The following is a 22,788-nucleotide window of genomic DNA, read 5'->3' as shown; positions in this document are numbered from 1 at the left end:
TCTGCCATAATATTCATGCTCTACCATAACATGAATACAGAATCCAGAGCAGATTTTTTTTTTTTTTTTTTGTTAAAAACCTGGTCAGGTATGTTAAAAACGTTACCAATGTAAGATGGTCCCACCTGCTTGCTTGCTTATTCCAGTCCTGGAAACAGTGTGTGTGTGTATCTGTGTTTGTCTGTGTTTTAGTGTAGGTGCTTTGGTTTGGACCACCAAACAAACTATTACTGAGCAATGCAAACCTGCCAATGTGAGTTTGTAGATATTTAATAAGAAATAAGCTTGATTTATAACTTTATCAAATCATCAGCTCAAGCCTTGTTCAAATTCTTCTCACACCATTCGGTCATATTCAAAAACAATTTTTTTCTGTTGTTAGTTGCATATATTTGCCTATTGCATATTTCTTTCTTGCAAACATTTCCACAGGGATCTGCAATGAATACATGTTATCATATTTTTGTTCGGATAATAAGACTTTGGCAGGCAAATTTACAAAAAGATGCAACTGTTTTTCAGCAAAAACACAACTGAAAACGTTTTGTCATTGTTTTAATACCTTGCTTATTAAATAACTATGTAGTGTGTGATTTATTGTATTTACTTTCTTCAGATAAAAATATATAGTATAATGTTCAGTGTTAAATCAACTCTTACAGGGTATATGGTCCCAGCTGACACATATCATTTAAGATAAATAGTCTAATCTAATGTGACAACTGTCAGTTACATTCCTGTTGTCCTTAAATAATATATGTATTTAACAAAAGTTTTGAAAAAAAGGTGCAATCCTTTCAGTATGCCTATTTAATTGGTTTTCTCATAGCGCATTTTGCTATGTTTATTTTCTTTCTTTTTTCGAAAAAACACAGTTGACAATATGTAAGACACGTAAGATTTACTTACCTTTGACCTACCATAGAATCTGTAATGTCTCATTCAAATGAGTCAAATGATCTTTGATTTTTAAATAAATTAATCTACAAGAGGATATTTACTTAAAAAGGCTGAAGGCATTCATGACATTTTGCACGCTATTAAAAAAACTAAATAAGCATTTAAATAGTTTTTTATTAATATTTAATTGCATAGAAAAAACGAGTTATATGTCTTACCATTAAAAATTCTGGGTTGAATGCATTGTCCACAACAGGTATATAACAAAGTGTTTGCCTATGATCTGTCTTGTGTCAGAGGATAGATATTCAGCAAAAGGAGTGCTTTCCGAAAGCTGGCATGTCGTATTAATCTTCTTCAGACAGACTTCAATAGGTGGCAGCATCCTTGCTGTGTGACACCTAATGCCTGCCTCAACAGGCTGACCTCCAGGGAAGGCATCTCTATGCTGACAGAGACCCGTCTCCATACCACAAAACTCTGCCAGCATTTCAGGATGAAACGAGTCCCTGTAAATGTAAGAGAAGTCTGGCGGTAAAGAAAGCTTTTAAATTAAATGCAACATACTCAAACAAACATACTCCAGTGTTGAATACGCTGTTGGGTACATTTTACCTTTGGCAGAGCCCATTTTATTTATTTTGGGCCCATACAAATTGTGTGAGTTGCATTAACACCGACCATTTTACTGTCTACATGGAAAGGTAGGTCAATGGCGTAAACAATATGGGTTTCTTTTGATTGATTTTGTGTTTGACATTTGTGGACAGCCAGTTCCTCTGTGTTCACTGTTACTTTCCATGCAAGCAACAAGTAAATTAGTGACTATGAGATGGTGTGACACTCCACCCCCGAATCCCTGATCAGAGAACAGATCTGACAAGCTAATACAGGACACTCCTCCTATCTTCTCTTTTTTTGAGATTTTTACAGTCTGTCCTTTCCTTCTCTTTTCATGACACAGATGAAGCCTTCATCCCAACAATCTGACCATTGAACTCTTTCTTTCTTACTCTTTATTTCTCTTTCTTTTTTTCTTTTGTCCTGGCTCTGTTCTGGCACATTCCCCAATCTGGTTTTGCACAATGTGTTCAATGTCCTCAGACACTGTGCCTGCTCAACAGATCAATAAAACACAAATTTCCATTAAAGACAGCACTGAAATTAATCAATCTATGATCTAATTACTGTATGTGTGTAATAGTTATATTGTGAATTCCTATTCCTATTCCTATAGATTCCCATATCTACACTAAGCAGGGCCAATGCAAACCTACTACCCCAGCCCTGTTGATAAACTGTTTCTATATATGTTTTCGAACTACTTTTAGTTAAAGTCATGTATGTCAAAATAACTTTCATAAAGTAAATATAGAAATTATATTTCAACCATCTGACATATCAAAGCTATTGATTTAGATCAATAGAAGGTCCAATGCTTAGTGCACTGTGATAAAGCACATTTTATCTCCACAGGACACAGAGTTATTTAACATAAGCATTTTATTTTGCTGTGCAGGTGCAGATTTTGCAGCAGAAGTTGTTGACAACTTTTCTCAAAGTTTTCTTGTAATGCCCTTTTAACTGAAACATATTTTCCATGCGTTTATATGGCATTTATATTATTCTGATAAACAGAATAATACATATTTTAACATTTTAAGAAGTGTGATATCCACTGGTAAATCTAAATCAATGTGTACACCTTGAATTAATCCACATATATGAATTCATTATATTACAGCCTATCTCTGATTAGCTTCAGAGTTGTTTACAATATCATATCTAACCCATTCCTTTGTGGTTCATTCGTGAGTTTTATTTCATGTTATATGAATGAATTGAAACATTATGATTCTCACCTCTTAATAAACCCACTGCTAGTCTGTTTGGTTAGTATTCAGAATTGAGGTCAACTTCATTTTAATATAATAAATTCAAAAATTACATTTAAATTCAATTGATTAACTCGAAAATTTCAATAATATTAGAGGACTTGTTTTGATGATTCATTAAATTTCAATTAGTTTCCTGAAATGTCTAAATTGAAATGAAATTATCCCCAACCCTGTTAGTATTAGTTTCCTTTCATTGATGTTATTTTTTTTTTAGATATGTACCAGTCATAGTGTGTACAGTGAGTGACGTATAGTCTGAACCCAAATATGACTGGATGTGTTCTGGATTCTGTTTCATTTTAATGGATAAATCTGGACCCATCATTCCTTTAAAAAAAGTACCTGTGGTGAAGACATGATAGAGTAACACTGGGAGAACTCGACACCCTCTCTGTCACCTCCCATTATGGTGACTTTAAAGTGCATTTAAAATTTGAAAAGAAATGTAGAAGACGTGGACAGAAAAAGGGGCCTGGCTTTCAGTGTGCAGCAAAATCATTGAGACAAATTAATCCTTCCCCTTTTAAATTGACACCGTAATCCATCATGGGTGAATCGAACACTGTAAGCTATCTCACATTTAATGCCTTCAGAGATTGGCCCTCAGGGCAAGCACTCAGACTGAGGGGAGGAGAGTAATGTATACCACTGAATGAACAACACACACACTCTCACACTCATATGCACTCTCTCTTACACACGCAAATGCACTCACTCACACACACACACACACACATGCAAATGCACTCACACACACACACACACACACACACACACACACACACACAAGCAAATGCACCCACACATGCTCACACACATGCACACAAACGTACTGCCACACACACACACAAGCGCACTCACATGCTCACACACACACACACAAACGCACTCACACACACACATGCACACACGCACACACGTGCTCATGCACACAAACGCACTCACACACACATGCACACAAACTAACTCACACACACGCACACAAGCACACACACATGCTCACACACACACGCACACAAACGCACACACACACATGCACACAAATGCACACACGCACACAAACTCACTCACACATATGCACACACACACACAAGCACACAAACATGCTCACACACATGCACACACACACACACAACCCATGCATAAATTCACATACGAATGCACGCCACGCACATACATATATACAGAAATACACACACACATCCATGCAAGTATGTACAAACTCACATTCTCTCTTTCTCTCCCTTGTACCCTTCCTCTTGAAAATAGAGAAAGGGAGTAGGATCACAGATTACATATCATATCTTGACTTCACTAAATATAATTGCTAAATATCTCATTATATCAGTGAAGCTTTTTCAAGTTCTTCAAAAGTAGACACACATCATAGTACAGATTTGTATATTATTACTTTTATTTTGCCTATTAATATTTGTTATAACACTTGTCTATCTTCACGTTCCAACAATAATATATTGTTCATCTTCCCAGATCAAGCACCTGAGGGTGGGGGGAGAAGGATAGATCAGGTATAAACAGTTGACAAGTCATGATGGGAGAATGAGACTTCAAATCAAAAACAGGGCCGAGCAAGCAAGTGGCATAACTGTCTTACTTGTTTCACCAATAATATTTATTTTCTGTGGAGAGCAATATCTTTGTGATTGGTTCAATCAAAGAGTGAAATTACATTTCAGCATTAAGTAGATGCTCTTATCCAGAGTGATTTACAGACACCTTTCATCTTTACATATTACTTTCAGACAGCTGGATATTTCTAACTAAACAATTCAGGTTAAGTACTTTCCTCAAGGATAACCATGACAGAGTGCCAGCCGAGAAGTGGACTGGCAAGCTATGCGTTCACAAGCCCATTTCCCTAACCATTATACTACACTGACAAAAGTCCCTGAAACTTCACTCTGCCAAGAAAACAGAAAACATAGGAAAACAGACACATCAAGTCAGTGAATCATTACAAAATAATTGCTACAACTACAGTTCTGCTTAGCGGTAACATTTTTGCTAGAACCCTGTTTTTGGGGAGTAAATAGACCAAACCGTGAAATTTGAAATAAATTAAAGGCAAAAAAGAAAATAAAGTAACCTAGCACATCTGCAAGGTCTTTATAGTGATTCTACTTAAACCATCAATTTGTTTCATTCTGGTTCATCCCAATTTAAATGTTGCCAGTTGCTAAATGTAGTGCTTGCTTACACCACACTGTCCTGGTAAATTTTCAACATCAAATTGTATCAGCACTACTGGGTTGAATGTGGCTCTGTGAGAACCATGCAGAATATATAGGTGTTCAGGTGTCCAGCATATATATGCAGCTGTCAGTATCCTGGTCTACCTTGTGTCCTTTGCTGTCATCTCAAGTGAAGTCCATCCAAATTCCATCTCTTTGCTTCTCCATAAGTTTGAAACAGCTATTGTCCTGAACGTCTAGTCACATGTCCATCTATCAGACCAGTGATATTAACTCTGACCTTCGGAGACCTGCAGGGTGGCTGGTTTTTGCTTTTCACCATAAAATCAGCAACCGATTAAGACCCAAGAAACCGGGTGAGTTCATCTGTGTAATGAACTGCTTTAATTGATCAATTAAATGGTTCTCTCCTTATTTCTCTTCATATGATTATCAAAAGACTTTTCATTCTCCATGTGTTGTATTACACCTAAATTGACAAAGAAAAATAATAATGATATGTTGTATTGATGTGTGTGTGTGTGCATGCGTGTGTGCATGAGTGTGCGTGTGTGTGTGTTTGTGTGTGAGTGTGTGTGTGCATGTGAACAACCCAACAACTTCATGTAAGAGGCCTTCAGCTGTAAATGATCGATTGGCCTCAAAAATATAACACACAATGCTTAATAAATACACCTCTCACTTATAGGTATTAACCTATGTATCCTACTTTGCTAGCCACTTGTGGAACATCATTATGTGTTCTTGATTAAATAAAAACAAATGCGTGGTTAATTAATGAAAGGGGGGGACATTTGTTTAAATATTTCAAGGCTGGGCTGCAGCAGAGCTGGATTTCATCCAATTGTTTTACATTCTGGAACACGGCTCATGCATACAACTCTGTGTGCGTGTGTGTGTCTGAGTGTGTGCGTGTGTGGTGTGTGTGTGTGTGTGTGTGCGTGTGTTGTGTGTGTGTTTGTGTGTGTCTGTGTATGTTTACGTGTGTGCATGTGTGTGCGCGTGTGTGTGTATGTGTGTGTGTGTGTGCGTGCGTGCATGTGTGTGTGTGTGTGTGTGTGCTTTTAACCAGAGAGAGAGAGAGAAAGAGAGAGAGAGACTGATATGAGTGCATCTGTGAGTGTGTGCATGTGTGTGCATTTGAGTTTCTGTATGTGCATTTGTGTACATGCACATTGCTGTGCAGAGCTCTGAAGTGAGAATAAAATAATAAATACATAGCAGCATGTATTTGAGTGTCATATTGAGTGGTGTGTGGTTTTAATCTTCAAGAAAATAAATCAGAATTGAATAATCACTAAGAGCTTGCCTCATTCAGATATTGTAGGTTTAATGAAGGCTTAATATCATCAGTCATTTGACAATTTTACAAAAAAGCAATTAAATAATTCTACTTTTAATGTGATTTCAAAACAGGTCTTTTCTAAGGATTATTAAATAGAAAATTGAAAACACATTAAACAGTGTGATGGAAGGAGAAATTCCAAGTATCAACAAATTGTCCATTCTAGCAAACATCACTTCATGCTCAAATACACACAGGCACTTTTGTTTAGCACTGGCTTTGTGTGGACTCTCCATGGCTCGTGGGTGTTGATTCACTTTCGGCATCCATTCTTAGCTTAATAAAAAATTGTATCTAAAATATCAATCAGTAATACACATCTCATGTTACACATATGAACTGGGAATACTTCTATTTCCACTTACGTACAGATTCATGAACTAAATATAGGCCTATAATAATAATAATAATAATAATAATAATGCGAAATTACATAATGCGTTTATTTTCAAATTGTGAGAAAGCACTATATTTTGAAGTGTTTATTTAATCAATTTAATACAGATATTTGTAATATTTCAGGGTCAATCTCAATGATTTTTTAACCATTCCATTTTGACCATTGCTTAAAGTAAACGCAGTGCAACATGTAATGCTTCTCATGTAACCTGGTCGAGTGGTTTATGAGGTGAGACCTCAGTGATAATGTGAATACAATAATTAGTGATCACATGCACATTTGCAACACATTTTCATTTTATATATTCATTGTCTTATGGTGATCCAACATACTGGCCCAGTACCCACATTTCACAAATGTAATTCCAGTTTAAACAGGTTGCATTCTACAGTGGGATGTTCACCTACCACTACTCTGAAGTTACAATTTATGTTACAAATTTATATAACTTTCATAAAAATTATCTGCTTCAGTTCCTTGAAATTAGAAGTGATGTTGGTGAGTATACTTTGCCTAAAGGGAACAAGGCAATTCAATATGTTAGGTAAACCATGTAATCTTTTAATCTGAAATTAACAGTGATGAAAAGGGAAAATACGTCATATATGATTTTTTACATTTTTACTTTCGTTTTTGCATTGCAGTTGGTTTGAGTGAAGTCCTCTGCTATGAGATAAGCACATTTGAGTATTGTTTCCACAATTACTTTATCATTTGAATTGAAAACACTTTGTAATCAAACTCTGCTCTCTTCTCCATTTTCAGCTTTTCCACTAATGTGTTTACCAATGTATTTATAAACTTTCATTATTTGTTGATCGATCAAATTCCTGCTTGCTTTCAATCGAAATTGTAGCCTACATCAATGTTCTGTACCGTGCTGGTATCAGAATCATAAATTCCGCTAGACGGTGACGGTTTAACTTCGAACTGTGAATGACACACCGGTCCGTCAATGTATTAGATCAGAATCCATATAATCTGGAGATCCATCAGAAGACTGCGGAAGCAGTTTTCTCGCGCACGTAGTAATCAACAGAGGAGCTATTAGGCCCTACTAGCTATATTATATTCGAAATGTGTGACGTATGATGAACCGGAGACATGGAGAAAGCTACTTTGAAAGCGGTTTGCCATTCATAATTCTGGGCTCCACCTCCTCCGCTTTCAGTCGTTTCATCTCATTCTCCAACCGGTAACAGAGATGCTGTACTCGAGTATGAGAATACATTGAACGTAGTAAAAAAAACAAAGGTGACTGTATCGACTACTCACAAACTGGTTTGAAGATTCACGTCTCCGTTCAATCTGCAGTGAGGTTTATACTTTAACACATCTATTTCATCGATCTTTAATTGAAATCATTCAGATAGAAGCCCACCATTTTTCTTTTTGGCTTTAACCTTGAGCAGTGCATTTAAGTATGTAATAAGTTGTTTCTTTATTTGTTTACTTATTCTTATTATTACTTCCATTCAATTTGACGGGAACTTCCATATGTAGAAAACCAAAACCCCTGCAATTGCACAAAGGAAATTTTTTTAGGAAGCAGCTGTCCATTTGAGTATACTTTGCATCAGAATGTAATGCAAATAGCGCGCAGTTTAAAACGTTACATTGTCACGATTAGCTACTGGGTCGGCTACTTAAAAAGCGGTGAAATCCATTTGAATATACAAATATGTAGTGACAATATAATTAGATTAGTTACTAATGTTGATTTTTTTAAATAATGTTTACACATTTTGGTCCAGGAATAAGACCTGCCTAATCTCGAATTACTCACATTGTATGCATGTATTATGCGGACTAGGCTACTTATTTATTAATTATTAGTAGTATCCGTGACAATAGCAGTAATAGCAGTATGATAGAAAATGTATCATTCCATAAATACATCATATTAAGAGCATATTAAAATGTTTTACCTCAATTAAAGTATAAATGGTAAATAGCAGTTATAGCCCACTTTAGGTCAGCTTTTATGTGAATAAAGCATGCAAGTAAATTGTTTTTAGTTTTTAAGTGTAAGTGGAGTATTTAATGCGTTTAAGGTCGTGCTTAGACTGCACCGGTACCTTTTTTCAACAAATGTAGGCTATTTGCAGTTAATATAAATGTATCCTCTATTTAAGATTAACACGAAGCTCAAGATTGCTTGCAGCTTCCAAGCATGTTCGAATAATGCATGGCACAACCCATAGGCCTATTTTAATATATGTACTGAGAAGAAGGACAGTCGTTGCATTCTAGATATAAAAAGGTAGCCAGATTTATATGACCACTTAACTGAATCAAATCCATTAACGCAGTGCTCTCTGTAGGAAAGACAATTACATTTATCTTTCTCTTGACTATTTTTCGCGTCTTTTGACTCAATTAGCTCCTCAAAGTTGATTAGCCTGGTTAACCTTTGCTCTGCGCAAGGCCTGGAAGGGTTAATCGGGCCAGGATCTCAGCGACCCCTGAGGTCGGAGTCCCTCGCATCCACCGCTCGCAAGACCGAGGTGACAGCGGAGATAAGATTAGAGTGAACTTTCGTCTCTTCGCCTTTAACACCTGGATGCTCACTCGCACATCTACACCCAATCGATATGGAGTTTCGGTTCAGGGGGAGAGTCCGTATCCTTTAAAAATTTAAATTTAATCTAAATAAGATGGAGCAAGACCGCCTCTTCACCTGCGATATAAGATATAAATGCGCAGTGTCAGGCGCGGAACAACGCAACATGCCTAAAGTGGTGGAAATATTTGTGAAGCGAAATGGCTTCTTCAGTACTTGAGTAGTTTCCTTTATTTGTACAGGCCTACTTCTGTTTTTTCTTAATTTTTATACTTCTAAATAACCATATCTCACACAAGGCCTTGATTGTTTAGTTGTACTATTTTGATTGTTCAGTTGTACTGTTTTTATGATGTTTTTATTTTATTTCGCTCAGTCCCTTTTCCCGGCACTTCGACTGAGCCTACTCAGCGTGTGAAGTTCCTTCCTTTTCCCAGGGCACAGTGGTTCTCAACAACTCGTCTCTCCTAATCACTGCCTATCGATCCGTCTAACTCCTCTTATCCCGGTGAGGACACATCCCAACGCACCCTGCCTGGGAGGGAGCTCTTTGCTTTACAAACAATAATAAAGTGTTTTACCCCTTTCTCTACTCTGAACAGGGAAAATCGTTAAAGTTCCAACCATTTTTGTGTGATCAGTAAATATTTAGTGTGATGACATCCCCAACTCTCCTCCTAATCGATGGAGATCCCTATGGGGGGTCAGCTATTGTGTATGGAGTCTCGCTGAGCTCTTCTTACAGGTATTATGTATGTGAATGGGCATTTCATCATTACGAGTGTTCAAAAATGGATAGGATATACATTTTCTACATTATAACGGATCATCCCTCACTATTAATATAGGCCAGGGCTGCCCAACCATGCTCTGGAAATCTAACGTCCTATAGGTTTTCGCTCCAACTCTAATAAAATACACCTCATTCAACAGCTAGAAATCTCATTGAGCTGCTCATTAGAATCACGTGTGTCAAATTAGGGTTGAAATGAAAACCTACAGGACGGCATATCTCGCGGAAAAGGGTTGATCAGCCCTGATGTAGACTGTTAGCCATCATTATTTAGCTGCAATACTTTGGCTTGAATTAAGACAATTGTATGTCTTGCCTTTCCTTCCTTGTAAGAAAGTGCCCTTTTCCTTTGCAGCAATACCTCGCCATACTAACTGTAAAATGCCCAGTGTTCATTCAAATCTGCAAACCTTCATGTAACACTGAACATTTCATTGTGTACGTTATTAATTTATTAATTATGTTGCTGCTGCTGCCATATATACTTCCTCATTCCAATCTTATCTTGTTGAACTCTATAGCACAACACACACCTCTCTATCGACGCACCACTAATTGTCCATTTCTTTGAAGAGTTTTATTTGAACAAACCTTTTTTAGAATCAGCTGAGGCAGAAAACGCCTTACATACTTTTTTGGATGAGGAAGTACCCTGTGTCCATTGAAAGGCGCTGATCCGAAAAGACATTGGGTGGATGGGTTGGGGGAGGGGGGGGGGGGGGGGGGGGGGGGGATAAAAATCTATTTTAAGACGGACGACCCTCTCCGTCCATCTCCCGATCCACAGTTCTTTCGTGTCAAAAGTCGATACCATGGGAATTCTTCCTTGGATAGAGCCCATGCTTTCTAAGTGAGCTATGAGTTACATTGAAACATGTTAAGTACACTGCAGCGCGAATTGTAAAGAAAACAAAGAACCATCAAACTGGTTCGCCAAAAAAGAAAATAAAACGTTACTTTCAAGCCTTTCATTTCAATTAATTAGTATCAACACGAAGGGAAAATACAAGAGTGAAGCAGCCAAAATTAAATGGCTTTACATTTATTATTATTATTATTATTATTATTATTATTATTTATTCATTTATTTATTAATATTCTAGTTGTTGTTGCAGCTCTTGTTGTTACTGCGCTGTTGTTGTTATTTTCTATTATTATTTACTCTAGTTACCATGAAGCCAAATCACATTTGTTGCACCGTCAGAAACCCCCATTTTAAGGACCCCGGCTTGTTGTCCGTATTTTAGTACTTTTCTTTCAGTTTTCCGTCTCACTACTGACTTGCCTTTGTTTTTAAAGTAGCTGTAATTTACCTCGGTGGTTATGTTATTGATCAGAATCTTGCCGAAATTCTCATTAAATTGAATTGTATTTACATTATTACTTTGCATATATATTTGTTCATTTATATATTTTGCCTACAGTATTTTATCGATGCTGTGTCATTCGAAGGATTCGAAAATGAATCTCAGGGAATGGCTAAATGGATGCAGTGGGCTATAAGGGGTCTTTCTAGATTGGGAAAATGGTTGGTTAAAAAAATTTAGTAAGCTATAAACTATAACCATATAAGAGCGGTTTCCTTGTAAACAGACAGGTGTCTCTAATGACTCCCTCCCTCTCTGCTTTGCACAGCCCACACCACGCAGCAGTGCGGAATATCGTGTTTTGCCTTCTGCGGAACAGAAAAAGCACGCTGTAAAAGATTCCTTTGGCTCTTTTCGTGGGTAAAAACTCCTGTAGGCTCGGTTTGTTCTCCAAAATGTATTTCAATCCCCTTTTTCTTTATTTTTAAAGAATATGATATGAAACTCATCATATGAAAAGCCACGAAGACCTGAGCAATAAAAAAGTTGAAAACACAAGATAAACTAATTTGGCGCATGTTATGGTTACGATGATAACTGTTTTGTTTTATAAAGTTTTTACATTTTGATTTTTATATCATTACGACGTCTTCTGGAGGTGTCCGTACTTCATAAGTAGCATCGTTGGCCAAAAAAAAGAAGAACACCAATTTCTCATATATAACTCATTAAACGAAAGAAGGAAGATGCATCATACGGAAGACGAATCAACAACATATGCATTTGGTACGTCTGACGTTTAAATTAATATGTATATGCATGTGAATATATATGGGTACATACAGGTTATGATATTTTCAGATTTGCTTGATTTTTGTGGTTTAAACTAGGTATAATATACGTTTTGATGTATATCGATTTAACAGGAACACAGTGAACAGACGGGTTATTGAATAAAAGGCTTTTGTAAGTACTCCTGTCCAAAGGCTATGCGTTTTGAGTGACTACTTTACACAGTTCCACGTGTCCCTGAAAAAGTACGCCAAGGCAAGTATTTATGTAAAATACACACGCATATGCATATTTTACAGCAAATTATAATATGATTGTTTGTATGACTGTATAGTTTTGGTGTAGCTATGGCTGACAGAATCGTCTCCTATAGGCTACCCCATGCAATGGTATTATTATTATCGCCGTTCTCCGTTTCTCGCAGCGGGCTGAAAACAATAATGACAAGTATCCTTGCATTCATCAAACAAATGGAGCAAAATGTGCAGACTCACCACTGGAAAGACTCGGTAAAATCCAGAATGAGACGGGTATTATTTAGAGAGCGCTAGTATTCTTTTGACAGCCAATTTTGCAGAAAAAGACTAAGGAAGGAAACGAGGAAATGACCGGAGGGGAAAGTGCTGCACTCAGGCTAAATGTGTCAATAATTGTTTCAAACAAAACCTCGAGTAACCTACACAAAACAAACAAACAAACAAAAAAGACTCCGGTGCGCATCCAAAACTGAGATAAAAAGGTAAAAGTGAAAACCAACACACAGTAGTGCAGCGACGTCCAAGACAATTAGGTATCGACTCCTAAAGCGGTAATCTGATTAAATTGGGCAGTAGTGACTAGTGTTAGCGAGAGAGGGAAGATCGAAGCAGGTTCCGTTAAAAATGGCTCTTCTGTATTTGAGCTAGGTTCGAGGCTGAAATTATCCATACGCTAGGGGGCACCCAGACACTATAATAGATGCCGTCTCTGGAATTTTTTTTCCTTCATGGACAGCATACACTCCGTTTTTGCCCTGTATATTGTAGGAGGACCAGACTCCTGACAGCCCTCATTTCAAAGTACCACGAGCCGGCTGAAAAAAATGCTAAAACTTGGAACACAAGGGGATATGCTTTTTCGCGCTCGCCAATGGTTGTCTGCTTGTAGATAACAGCCAGCAAACATAACAAAACATAAACTATAGGACCAAAAATGTATCATATGAACGTACCTGTCGCTATGGAAGTGTATTCCATATGAATGCATTACATAATTGGAATATATTTGCATTTAGGTAGTTATGTCCTTTATTACATTGAATATATACCAATTTATGACATTTGATAATTTGCTTTGTTTTCAAGAACATCCTTTAGGAATTCCAATATTTAACTTGTTCATTTTATAGTATATCACAGCCTATCTGGCGCACTTTTTGTGTGATTTTGCGTTTTGACAATTGCATTTATTCTGACTGAACATTGTGCATTTCGGTGTCATGATATACTTAAAAAATGACAAAACTTTCCACGTTCAACGTCCCATCAAACCAGGCTGAAAGTCTGGCCGGTCTTATTCTGATTTGATTTACATGAATCCCTTTTTATTCAGTTCCAGATGCTTCAGATTGTTTTGCAATTGTAGGCCAATAAGTATGGGCGGTTGAATAATTTATACAAGTGTATGCCTACGCTTGGGGCAGAAAGCGTACCGCTAGAGTTACAAAAAATAATATTTTTTTATAAAAAGGTGATAATTCCTTACGCATAGAGTTATTAAAGCGTAACTTTACAATAAGATAAACAGGCCAACGTCTCATTTCTAAACTAATGTATTATAATATGTACGTTGTTATAATTTTTACTTTACGACACCAAAATAAGAGTAATTATTGGTATAGTTATCTCTTATGATTGTAAAGGAAATGCATATTTATCTTAATAATAAAGGAATATGTAGATTATGGTTAAGTATGTGTTTATTATTTGTCTCCCGTGACGACACAGCACTGGGAGACTAACATAACCATAAAATTGGCAATATGAAATAATACAAACATCTAACACCAACAAGACATCAACATGTGTGCTATAATACAGATTTTAATTTAATTACAATTACTTGTAAATTGCATGCACGTGTGGGCAAAAATACAACATTAGTGCAACTTTATAATACTCCGCGGAAACGTGCCAATTCGTAATAATGAATTACCTTACAGTTCAAAGTGTATTATCACAATGTAAAATGTAACCGGCATTTTATGAGATTTGTATTTACAATTGGCTTTATTGTCCACACACTTTTACAGTCTGAGAATAAGCTTTAAATGATTACGTCCAAAATATTACAGGGTTTGTTTTCAACGTTCAGAAAATAGATTTGAGAGTGAAATGCAGTTCTTTTTACTCGTTTCGGTCGTACAGTAATACTTCTCTCCTTAAGACCGAACTAATTATCCGCCTACCAGCCCTTTCTTTGGCAAAGCACCAAGTAGCGCAAGTGCCGATTAGCCAATGGGGTTCAGGGGGCGGTCCATGAGCTCTGACCAGTCAAACACTGTCACTTTCCTTATATGGCAGCCCATCTCCATGGTAACGTGTGCTAAGTTGCAGCAGTCGTGTCAAAGTTCACTATATAGAGAGCGCAGCGAGCTGATCAGAGAGAAAGCGCTCTGCCAGCCTCGCTACTACAAATCGCAATCACTTCCTAACCTCCCCCTTTTTTACATATTTGATCACTTTGATTCTCTGATCTCTTTCTTATTATTTTTACGTGCATGAAGGAGGTTCTATAGGTTGTGATCTTTTTTCATTAGTAGCCTACTCTTGCTTGCCGGAGAGTTGACTTCATCTTATTTGACTGAAGCACTTGCTTTCGGCTGCACGCTGTTGTTGCCTCAATAAGAAGAGGAAGAAACAGAATCGTTTCTCTTTTTTTGCCAGTAAATGGTTCTCTCCGGAACTTCTCAAGGAATTTGGGATCGATCGCTCACTGCTGGTGTGTTTTTAGAGTTGACTTTGGCTTCATTTTTATATATTTTTTTCTTCTTCTTTTTGTGCATCAGCAGCATCTGTACTTCATTGGCTCTTCGTCCATTCCCTGTTCCCTGTGTATATCGGTTGTCTTTCTTTTATTATCACTTTTTTCTTTATCGGTTTTCGTTCATGGGGTTTCTGAATGGCTCCCTGCAAGACTCTGGATTTGGCCTCTGAGTGCGTGGCTACTGCTCAGTTATTCAATCCATCAGGTTTAAAACATCACCTAACGCGTTTCTTCGTTTAAAGGAAAAAAATAGATGTTTTCTTTGCTTAAGTAAAGTGTCAGATCACAGCATAGAAAACATAGAGCAATCGTTTATGCATCTTTAATGATCTCTGCTCGACCGGTTACAGTTTGCTGCGTTATTCTGAAACTATAAAACACTACGATACCAAAAAACGGGAGGCAAAAAGTTTATTAACGTTGACTGATAGATATGGCAATGGTAGTGTGGAGGGGCTCCCAGGACGATGTCGCCGAGACGCAGGGCACCCTCTCCTCGCAAGCCCCTCAAGGAGGACCGCTGTCGCTCCCCACTCCTCAACCAGGCCAGCTGAACCTTGGAGGTTCCCAGGTCGCCGCGCCGACCCCACAGACAACCGTTCAGGGTGGACCACCGAACAACACGACACAGTCTACGCAGTCGAACCAGACGACCCAGAGTCAGGCAGAAAAACAACCCCAGCACATCGAATGCGTTGTTTGCGGCGACAAATCTAGCGGTAAACACTACGGTCAGTTTACATGCGAGGGGTGCAAAAGCTTCTTCAAACGGAGTGTACGGAGGAACCTCAGCTACACATGTCGTGCCAACAGGAACTGTCCTATCGACCAGCACCACCGCAATCAGTGTCAGTACTGTCGCCTAAAAAAATGCCTCAAAGTTGGCATGAGACGGGAAGGTATTGGGATTTTTTGTTTCCTTGTTGATATAGCCTATTTGTCTTTGCTTTGTGCTGAACCAACCCTGTATTGTGCCGCTGTTCCCTCCCAGTTCTCTCCCCGAGTCTTCTTCCCCAGGATACCCGGCAAGAAGACGCAAGAAACGCTGTCATTACATACTCAATACGGGGCAGATCTCTTATCACTTAGCATTTAAAATACAATGAAACATTCTGTACCAGGTTATAGTCAGTATCGTGATATTTTTGTGGATTTTTTGATGCTGAACGACTCTGTTGGTCGGTTATGGATGAAAGGGGGTGGGGAATATGTGTGCATCTGGATTTGAGTAACACAAGGACGGATATGCCGTGTTGTTATGGCGAGGCAGAACGGAGACAGCCTGTTTTACATCGCGTGCAATATGATTTCAAATCGCATTTCTCTCGTTTATGATTCAGCGAGCACGTCATTTGTACTGTAAATGGAAAAATGTCGACCTGAGATGGGAGTACAGCGCATGGAATGATGTTTAGTTTAGGCGTTTTTTGTTTAAAATAGTCGTCGGCGTAGTTTTCTGGAGTATGTAATTGCTTGAATAGCGAGTGAAGTAGGTTAAGGGTTAGCTCGCGAGGGTTGCTTTTTCTTTGTGCTTACTTCCAGTGAATCCAAATAGGTACTGTCATATTCAAGAAGTTTATTTATATATTCTTTAAAAGGGAATAACAGGTGTGTTATGAATAAAGATCCATACATTTTCTGTTGTTTTTTTGTGCACTGTGAAGTTTCTTCAATCTATGCTATTTAAAAACTATTAGTTATGTCCCATAGCCCCATATCATTTTTGTCACGTGAGATGTTTAGGAAACAGATTTAGCAATGCGGACGTTGGAAAAAAGTATAATTAATGAATGCGAGAAGGCCAAATAAGTAATCTGATAATGTATTTGTTTTCAGGTGATTCAGTTTATACTTTCTGCACATGTTAATGTGTCAAGCAGTCAGGGACAACGCTAAACTGTTTTCACATGTAGAATTCAGGCATCAATATCTGCAGTTTCTCTTTTTACTGCAGCGGTACAACGAGGACGGATGCCACCCACGCAGCCACACCACGGTCAGTTCGCCTTGACAAACGGGGACCCCCTACACTGTCATTCCTACCTATCCGGATATATTTCGCTTCTTCTGAGAGCGGAGCCCTACCCTACATCCCGATATGGCAGTCAGTGTATGCAGCCGAACAACATCATGGGCATCGAGAACATTTGCGAACTGGCGGCCCGGATGCTCTTTAGCGCCGTGGAGTGGGCAAGGAATATCCCCTTCTTTCCCGACCTACAGATTACGGACCAGGTGGCCCTTCTGAGGCTGACCTGGAGCGAGTTGTTTGTTCTGAACGCTGCACAGTGTTCCATGCCACTGCACGTGGCGCCTCTTTTGGCGGCGGCGGGCCTGCACGCATCTCCCATGTCAGCGGATCGAGTTGTCGCCTTCATGGACCACATTAGGATCTTCCAAGAACAAGTTGAGAAGCTGAAAGCTTTGCACGTCGACTCTGCCGAATACAGCTGCTTAAAAGCCATTGTGCTTTTCACCTCAGGTAAGCAGTGTTCAGGCTTCTCAGAGGAAAACCGTAGGTTACCCTTGCAAACATTCCAAGTAAAATGTCAGAACGGATGCGATCTAAGTGGTGTGGGTGTGTTTTCTAGTCATAAAAAATTCCAACGCATTTATATAAAATCTTTGCATCTCCTTATTTACAATGCCGTAGCCTAGTCAAGTAGCCGACACACTTGTTTGGTAACAGCAAGAGTTATATATGAAATATAAAAAAATATATATCATGCTATATGCCTATATGTTCATGTGTTATATGAGCATGTAGGCTACGTTTAATTATTTTATAATCTAACCTGCACATTTACTTAAAATCTAATTGTAACAGGGATGAAGGTATGTGGTACCTATGTTTTTTTCTTAGATGATAAAGCCATATATGTTATGTTCACGTGTAGATTGTGATGCACAACACATCTCACATAAACTGAAGACCTACTCTATAAAATTATAGGCCTATTGAAACTTTCTAGAGGTAGCTCTAAGCATTGTCAATATTAATTTGGAAGCACTTTACGTCAAATGACATAAAATATATGATTTGGTTTAGCTGTAAATGGCTTTTCCTTTTGCATGATTATGTGTTTTTATACCATCAATTATTGTATTTTTAAGAAATGACAGATATAAATGATGCTACTTTAGTCGGGTGGTGGTGTGTGCCCTCGTGTGTGTGATTGGGGGTGTGTGCGGGGAGGAGGGTGATTCCACATATTACAAGCATGTCTTATTACACCATTTTTTGTCTACGAAAAACCGCAACTTCCTTAGCTTGTATATGTAACCACAAGTATAGTAGTCGTACTCTATAATGCAAGGCCTGAGACAGAATAGTTTATGCTATGTGGGAAAATAACTCACATCCCGCGGGTTGTTATTTTAGGATGACCAGAGCATCTAAAGATTTCTTGGGCTCATATCAAAACTGTGGAATGACTATAACCTAACACATTATGATGAACGTAACGCTGTCAAGGTTTAAATGAACAACGATGAAACATATATACATATGAGCCTATACTTATATATAAAAGCCTATGTGTTATTGAAAAAAGTATAGACGACTTGCTAAATGTAGCATATTACCAGTGTACTAAATGCAGTATGCGCTTATTGCTTCCCCATAAGTAGAGTGTTCAGTAGAGCGATTCTTAAATTGATACAACCTGCCGTTGCTATTGTGCAGTTATTTATCTTGTCTGATGTAGATTCGTGTATAAACAGCCTACGGTTAATACCAGGCCTAAGTCTGTCAAACACCAATTGAAATACTCAAACGAGCATTATTTGTCTGTAGCCTACTGGAACGTTGTCTTTTCTGCAGTGAACAGGCTACCTAAATGCAAGCATAAAACTGCCTTGTTTTTGCTGTGAGTCCGCGACGGCCATGTTTATTGGTGATTACGTCCACACGTATGAATGCGTGAACTACGATTAACGTAATTTCTCTCCGCGGGGTTCTGCCTGCAATTTACTTTTGTACTATAAATACAATACTAAGTTCAGGTCAAATTTGTTCGCTTGGGCAAAAATCCGTTGATCTATACTGACAATTTCTGTGTGCGAGAACAAGACATAATTATGTCCGACGGTCTGACAGAGACAGCTCGACGGTGTGTATTGTTGATTTTTAAATAAACCCAATTAGTATAAAGCCCATGAGAGGCTTTCTAGTATTTTGTGGTGTATTTTGGAAAGATGTTTTTTTCGTATATTTTTGTGTTCTGTATATATCTCTGAATCGACATTTAAAAAAAACGAAATACGTTCTAATACGAAACAGCTTCATGCTAGCTAATTGCCTATACTTTTCATACAAGCATGCAAACAGGTTCATGTCGTTTTGATAAAATAACTACGCTTGAAAAGTATAAAAGCTAACGCATGGTTGACTAACCAGGCAGCAACATTCATCAATTGTTGGCCAAATGTAAAAAAAAAAAAAATGTATATCGCATAGCCTATTTAGAATAGAAATTACGTAGTGACGACCTTAAGTAGCCTACATGTAAAAGCCTATTTAATAATTGCTTGCGATGGAATCAAGGTGTCACTGCGATACGCCGAACATAGGCCAATATGAACTCAGAAAATTAGTAATTATCTAGTGGTTCGGGATGATTTTGGGTGAGATAAGGCCAGGGATATCGTTTTGAATATTGCCGAGAAATTAAACGGTTTGGCAGGTAGGCCTAATATGTGAGAGAGAGAACATGAGTTTATTTTAAATTTGAACGGATTGAATCTATAGGTCACATCACCGCCCTGGTGTCACATCTGAGGGCCTTCGAGTTCTCTTGCTATACTAATTAGCGTTCCAAATTGTGTCCAGTGTCCTATTTTTATGTATTTATTTACTTACTTACTTACTTACTTACTTACTGTGCTTTCCTTCCGCTTTCTAGATGCTTGCGGTCTTTCAGATGTGGCTCACGTGGAAAGTTTGCAAGAAAAATCGCAATGTGCTCTGGAGGAGTACGTCCGGAGCCAGTACCCCAACCAACCTACACGATTTGGGAAGCTCTTACTTCGCCTGCCCTCTCTTCGCACGGTCTCCTCTTCGGTCATAGAACAGTTATTTTTCGTCCGTTTGGTAGGTAAAACCCCGATTGAAACCCTCATCAGAGACATGTTGCTTTCCGGAAGCAGTTTCAACTGGCCCTACATGTCAATTCAATGAGCAGGATGAGAACATGAGGAGTCCCAGACGACACTAGTTATCGCTTCTTTTAGAAGGAAAACCGCTGTTACACACGTTTACTTACACGAAGACAATTTGTAAACTGACTGTGAATTAAAGAAAAACAAACCGAGACATTCAGTAAACTTTTACAGTTCAGACAAAAGCTCCCGTGTCATTCTGAACAACTTGCTACTCTTTTTTTTTCGGTAAAGCCTTTCAGAATTGAAATTATAAAGTGCATTTAAAAGGAGAATTTTGTTAAAATTAGGAGAAAACGTAAAAACTTAGTTATCTTTTCCAAATTATTATTGTCCTGTGTCAATGTATCTATAGCTGTTTTGTATTTATTCTCCTTCGTGGTTCCAAACCTGCTGATGTGATTCTATAGTATAAAGTTTAAAATATAACCATGGCTTCATAAGTAAAACAGTGTAAGAAATCTATTCCGAGAGAATTAAAACTAAATCAACGGCAATATGTGTACAATGCGTGATACTGGGCGCGTGATACATTGGTCTTTTGAATAGTTCACGTTCCGTTTACTTTTAGCGACCCAAAAATAGAAGGATTTCAGTCGATAGGAAAATTTATTGTTAGGAACTGGGGATTTCTTTTTAATAGCACTATTTAAAGCCTAGTGTCAAATATGCTCAACGCTTCAGCTGAAGCGATTTCAATCATTTTATCATACAATGCAACCTTAACTTTTTATTTTCTAACGCTTTCATTGCATTGGTAGAACAAGGACTATTTCCCCATATTCCTAAATTTGATAAGGCGCTTTTGACCTAGAGTGAATTAGTGCAGAGTGTTCAACCGAACAAATTACATGATTATTTTACAAGTTAACATTAAGAGATTAAACAATGAGATTATGTTTTTGTATCAAATCAACCATTTAATAGGGGGTGTGATTGGCTGGTGGCTGTAGTGTATTGTTCTGCTAATTTAAGATGGAAGTATTGGCGAATCAACATTAAAAAAAAAAAAAGTTTACAGACTTGCACGATGTGACAAGTGACTCTAAATCAGTTTTCCATAGCGTATTATATGCCATTTTATATCTCTGTCAGTCTAATGAATGCTTACCACCGATAAAAATGTTTGGTAATTTAATAACTTAAAATAAGCAGAGAAGGGTCAAGGGTCACTTTACCTTTTCATATTAGAGCTAATATATTTTTCAGAAGCAGTGTTATGTTCTCTGAACTGTCAAAATGTAATACACTAAATAATGCCCAATACACTTCAAGCATCAAGTGCCTGTAAAGATGGAAATTTTAAATTTACTTTTTAAATTGGTTAATAAAGTGTTATGAACCTGGGGAACAGTCTAAGGTTTGAAACATCAGTCTTATGATTGTGCATTTCACATACAAAAGACAGCAATTAGAAGCAGTATTGTTGTAAATATAGGTCAATTCTTTTCAATGAGTTCTCTTTTATACAAAGTATATGTGATTAAGAAAATCTGTGGTTGCCATTTTTTATTTGGTAATACAACATGTCTTCAAAATGAGTGACAGACTTAGCCAGTAGCACTGAAAGCTGTTTTAAATGTATATACATATTACAAAAATGTTTTTTTTTTTCCTCTTTTCTTTTTTCTTAAAAAAATGTATTTAGACTGTGAATGCATGGCCACAGGTCACTAACCTATTTTACATTTCGATATATATATATATTATATATATATATATATATATATATATATATATATATATATATATATGTTTTTTACTGTATAGATATAATCTGTGCATTCAGTACAATAGCCCTTGTATTTAAAAAAAAAGAAACAAGACATTCAGTAATAAGACTTAACAGGGTTAGGTGAATTGGTAAAAGAGGTGGGGGAACCACTATTTTGATTTAGTGTTTCACTCCTTTTCAACAATAACCAATGCCTTGTGTGTGTGAAAGCTTGCAATTTTGTCTTTCTTTTGAGGGTTTTCTTCAACACACAAGTCACCATGTTGTGGCTGGATAAAAGGGATCATTATAATAACTAACTGAACATTATGTTTGGTTGTTCTAGGATACATATGGACCAGAGAATGATACATGATTGTAATTATCACACACGAACACGCACACACACAGACACACACATATATATATATATATATATATATATATATATATATATATATATATACTATTGCAGGGTATTGATAACGTATAGATACTTTATTATTATTATTATTATTATTATTATTATTATTATTATTATTGCAAGTGATGTACGTGAGTGTGTGTGTGGAAGTTTATAGTTGAAAACAATTCTTGTTTGTTTGTGTTAGCTTATTGTAAACAAGCATTCTGCTGTAAATTTGTTCTTGGTATTAAATTATAATTTATGAATTTGAAA

At 37.4% G+C, this 22,788-nt stretch overlaps 1 protein-coding gene and 1 long non-coding RNA gene across 7 annotated transcripts in view; one reads left to right on the top strand and one right to left on the bottom strand.

The window, feature by feature from the left end:
* The window catches only part of LOC118227368, an 18,808-nt gene extending 5,604 nt beyond the window's left edge, over positions 1-13,204 (bottom strand). The window contains exons 1-2 of the long non-coding RNA XR_004765264.1: positions 12,706-13,204; positions 1,119-1,409 (exon numbers count right to left, since the gene is read on the bottom strand). This is a non-coding gene — a long non-coding RNA (uncharacterized LOC118227368). The remainder of the gene's footprint in view (positions 1-1,118; positions 1,410-12,705) is intronic.
* Positions 11,323-22,788, top strand: LOC118227365 (COUP transcription factor 2). 6 transcript variants are annotated; one of them, XM_035417740.1, is made up of 3 exons: positions 11,323-12,205; positions 17,190-17,717; positions 20,140-22,788. In XM_035417740.1, the coding sequence occupies exons 1-3, from the start codon at positions 12,166-12,168 to the stop codon at positions 20,412-20,414; spliced, it is 843 nt and encodes a 280-aa protein (XP_035273631.1). In that variant the 5' UTR covers positions 11,323-12,165; the 3' UTR covers positions 20,415-22,788. The 6 variants fall into 6 exon arrangements, with proteins under 6 accessions (XP_035273631.1, XP_035273628.1, XP_035273629.1 ...); XM_035417737.1 differs by lacking the exon at positions 11,323-12,205 and adding an exon at positions 14,819-16,134 and having other exon boundaries at positions 17,172-17,717; XM_035417738.1 differs by lacking the exon at positions 11,323-12,205 and adding an exon at positions 14,821-16,134.

The sequence above is a fragment of the Anguilla anguilla genome, chromosome 5 (genome assembly GCF_013347855.1).
Source record: "Anguilla anguilla isolate fAngAng1 chromosome 5, fAngAng1.pri, whole genome shotgun sequence".
Lineage (NCBI taxonomy): Eukaryota > Metazoa > Chordata > Actinopteri > Anguilliformes > Anguillidae > Anguilla > Anguilla anguilla.
Note: the sequence above shows the minus strand (reverse complement) of the source record. Positions and strands in the feature narration are given on the sequence as shown.

Excerpts from the sequence above, each read along its gene's own strand:
- LOC118227365 (XM_035417737.1), top strand. The coding sequence starts at position 15,669 with ATGGCAATGGTAGTGTGGAGGGGCTCCCAGGACGATGTCGCCGAGACG. Across the intron at positions 16,135-17,171 it reads AGTTGGCATGAGACGGGAAG|TTTCTCTTTTTACTGCAGCG; the intron begins GTATTGGGATTT and ends CAATATCTGCAG. Across the intron at positions 17,718-20,139 it reads CATTGTGCTTTTCACCTCAG|ATGCTTGCGGTCTTTCAGAT; the intron begins GTAAGCAGTGTT and ends TCCGCTTTCTAG.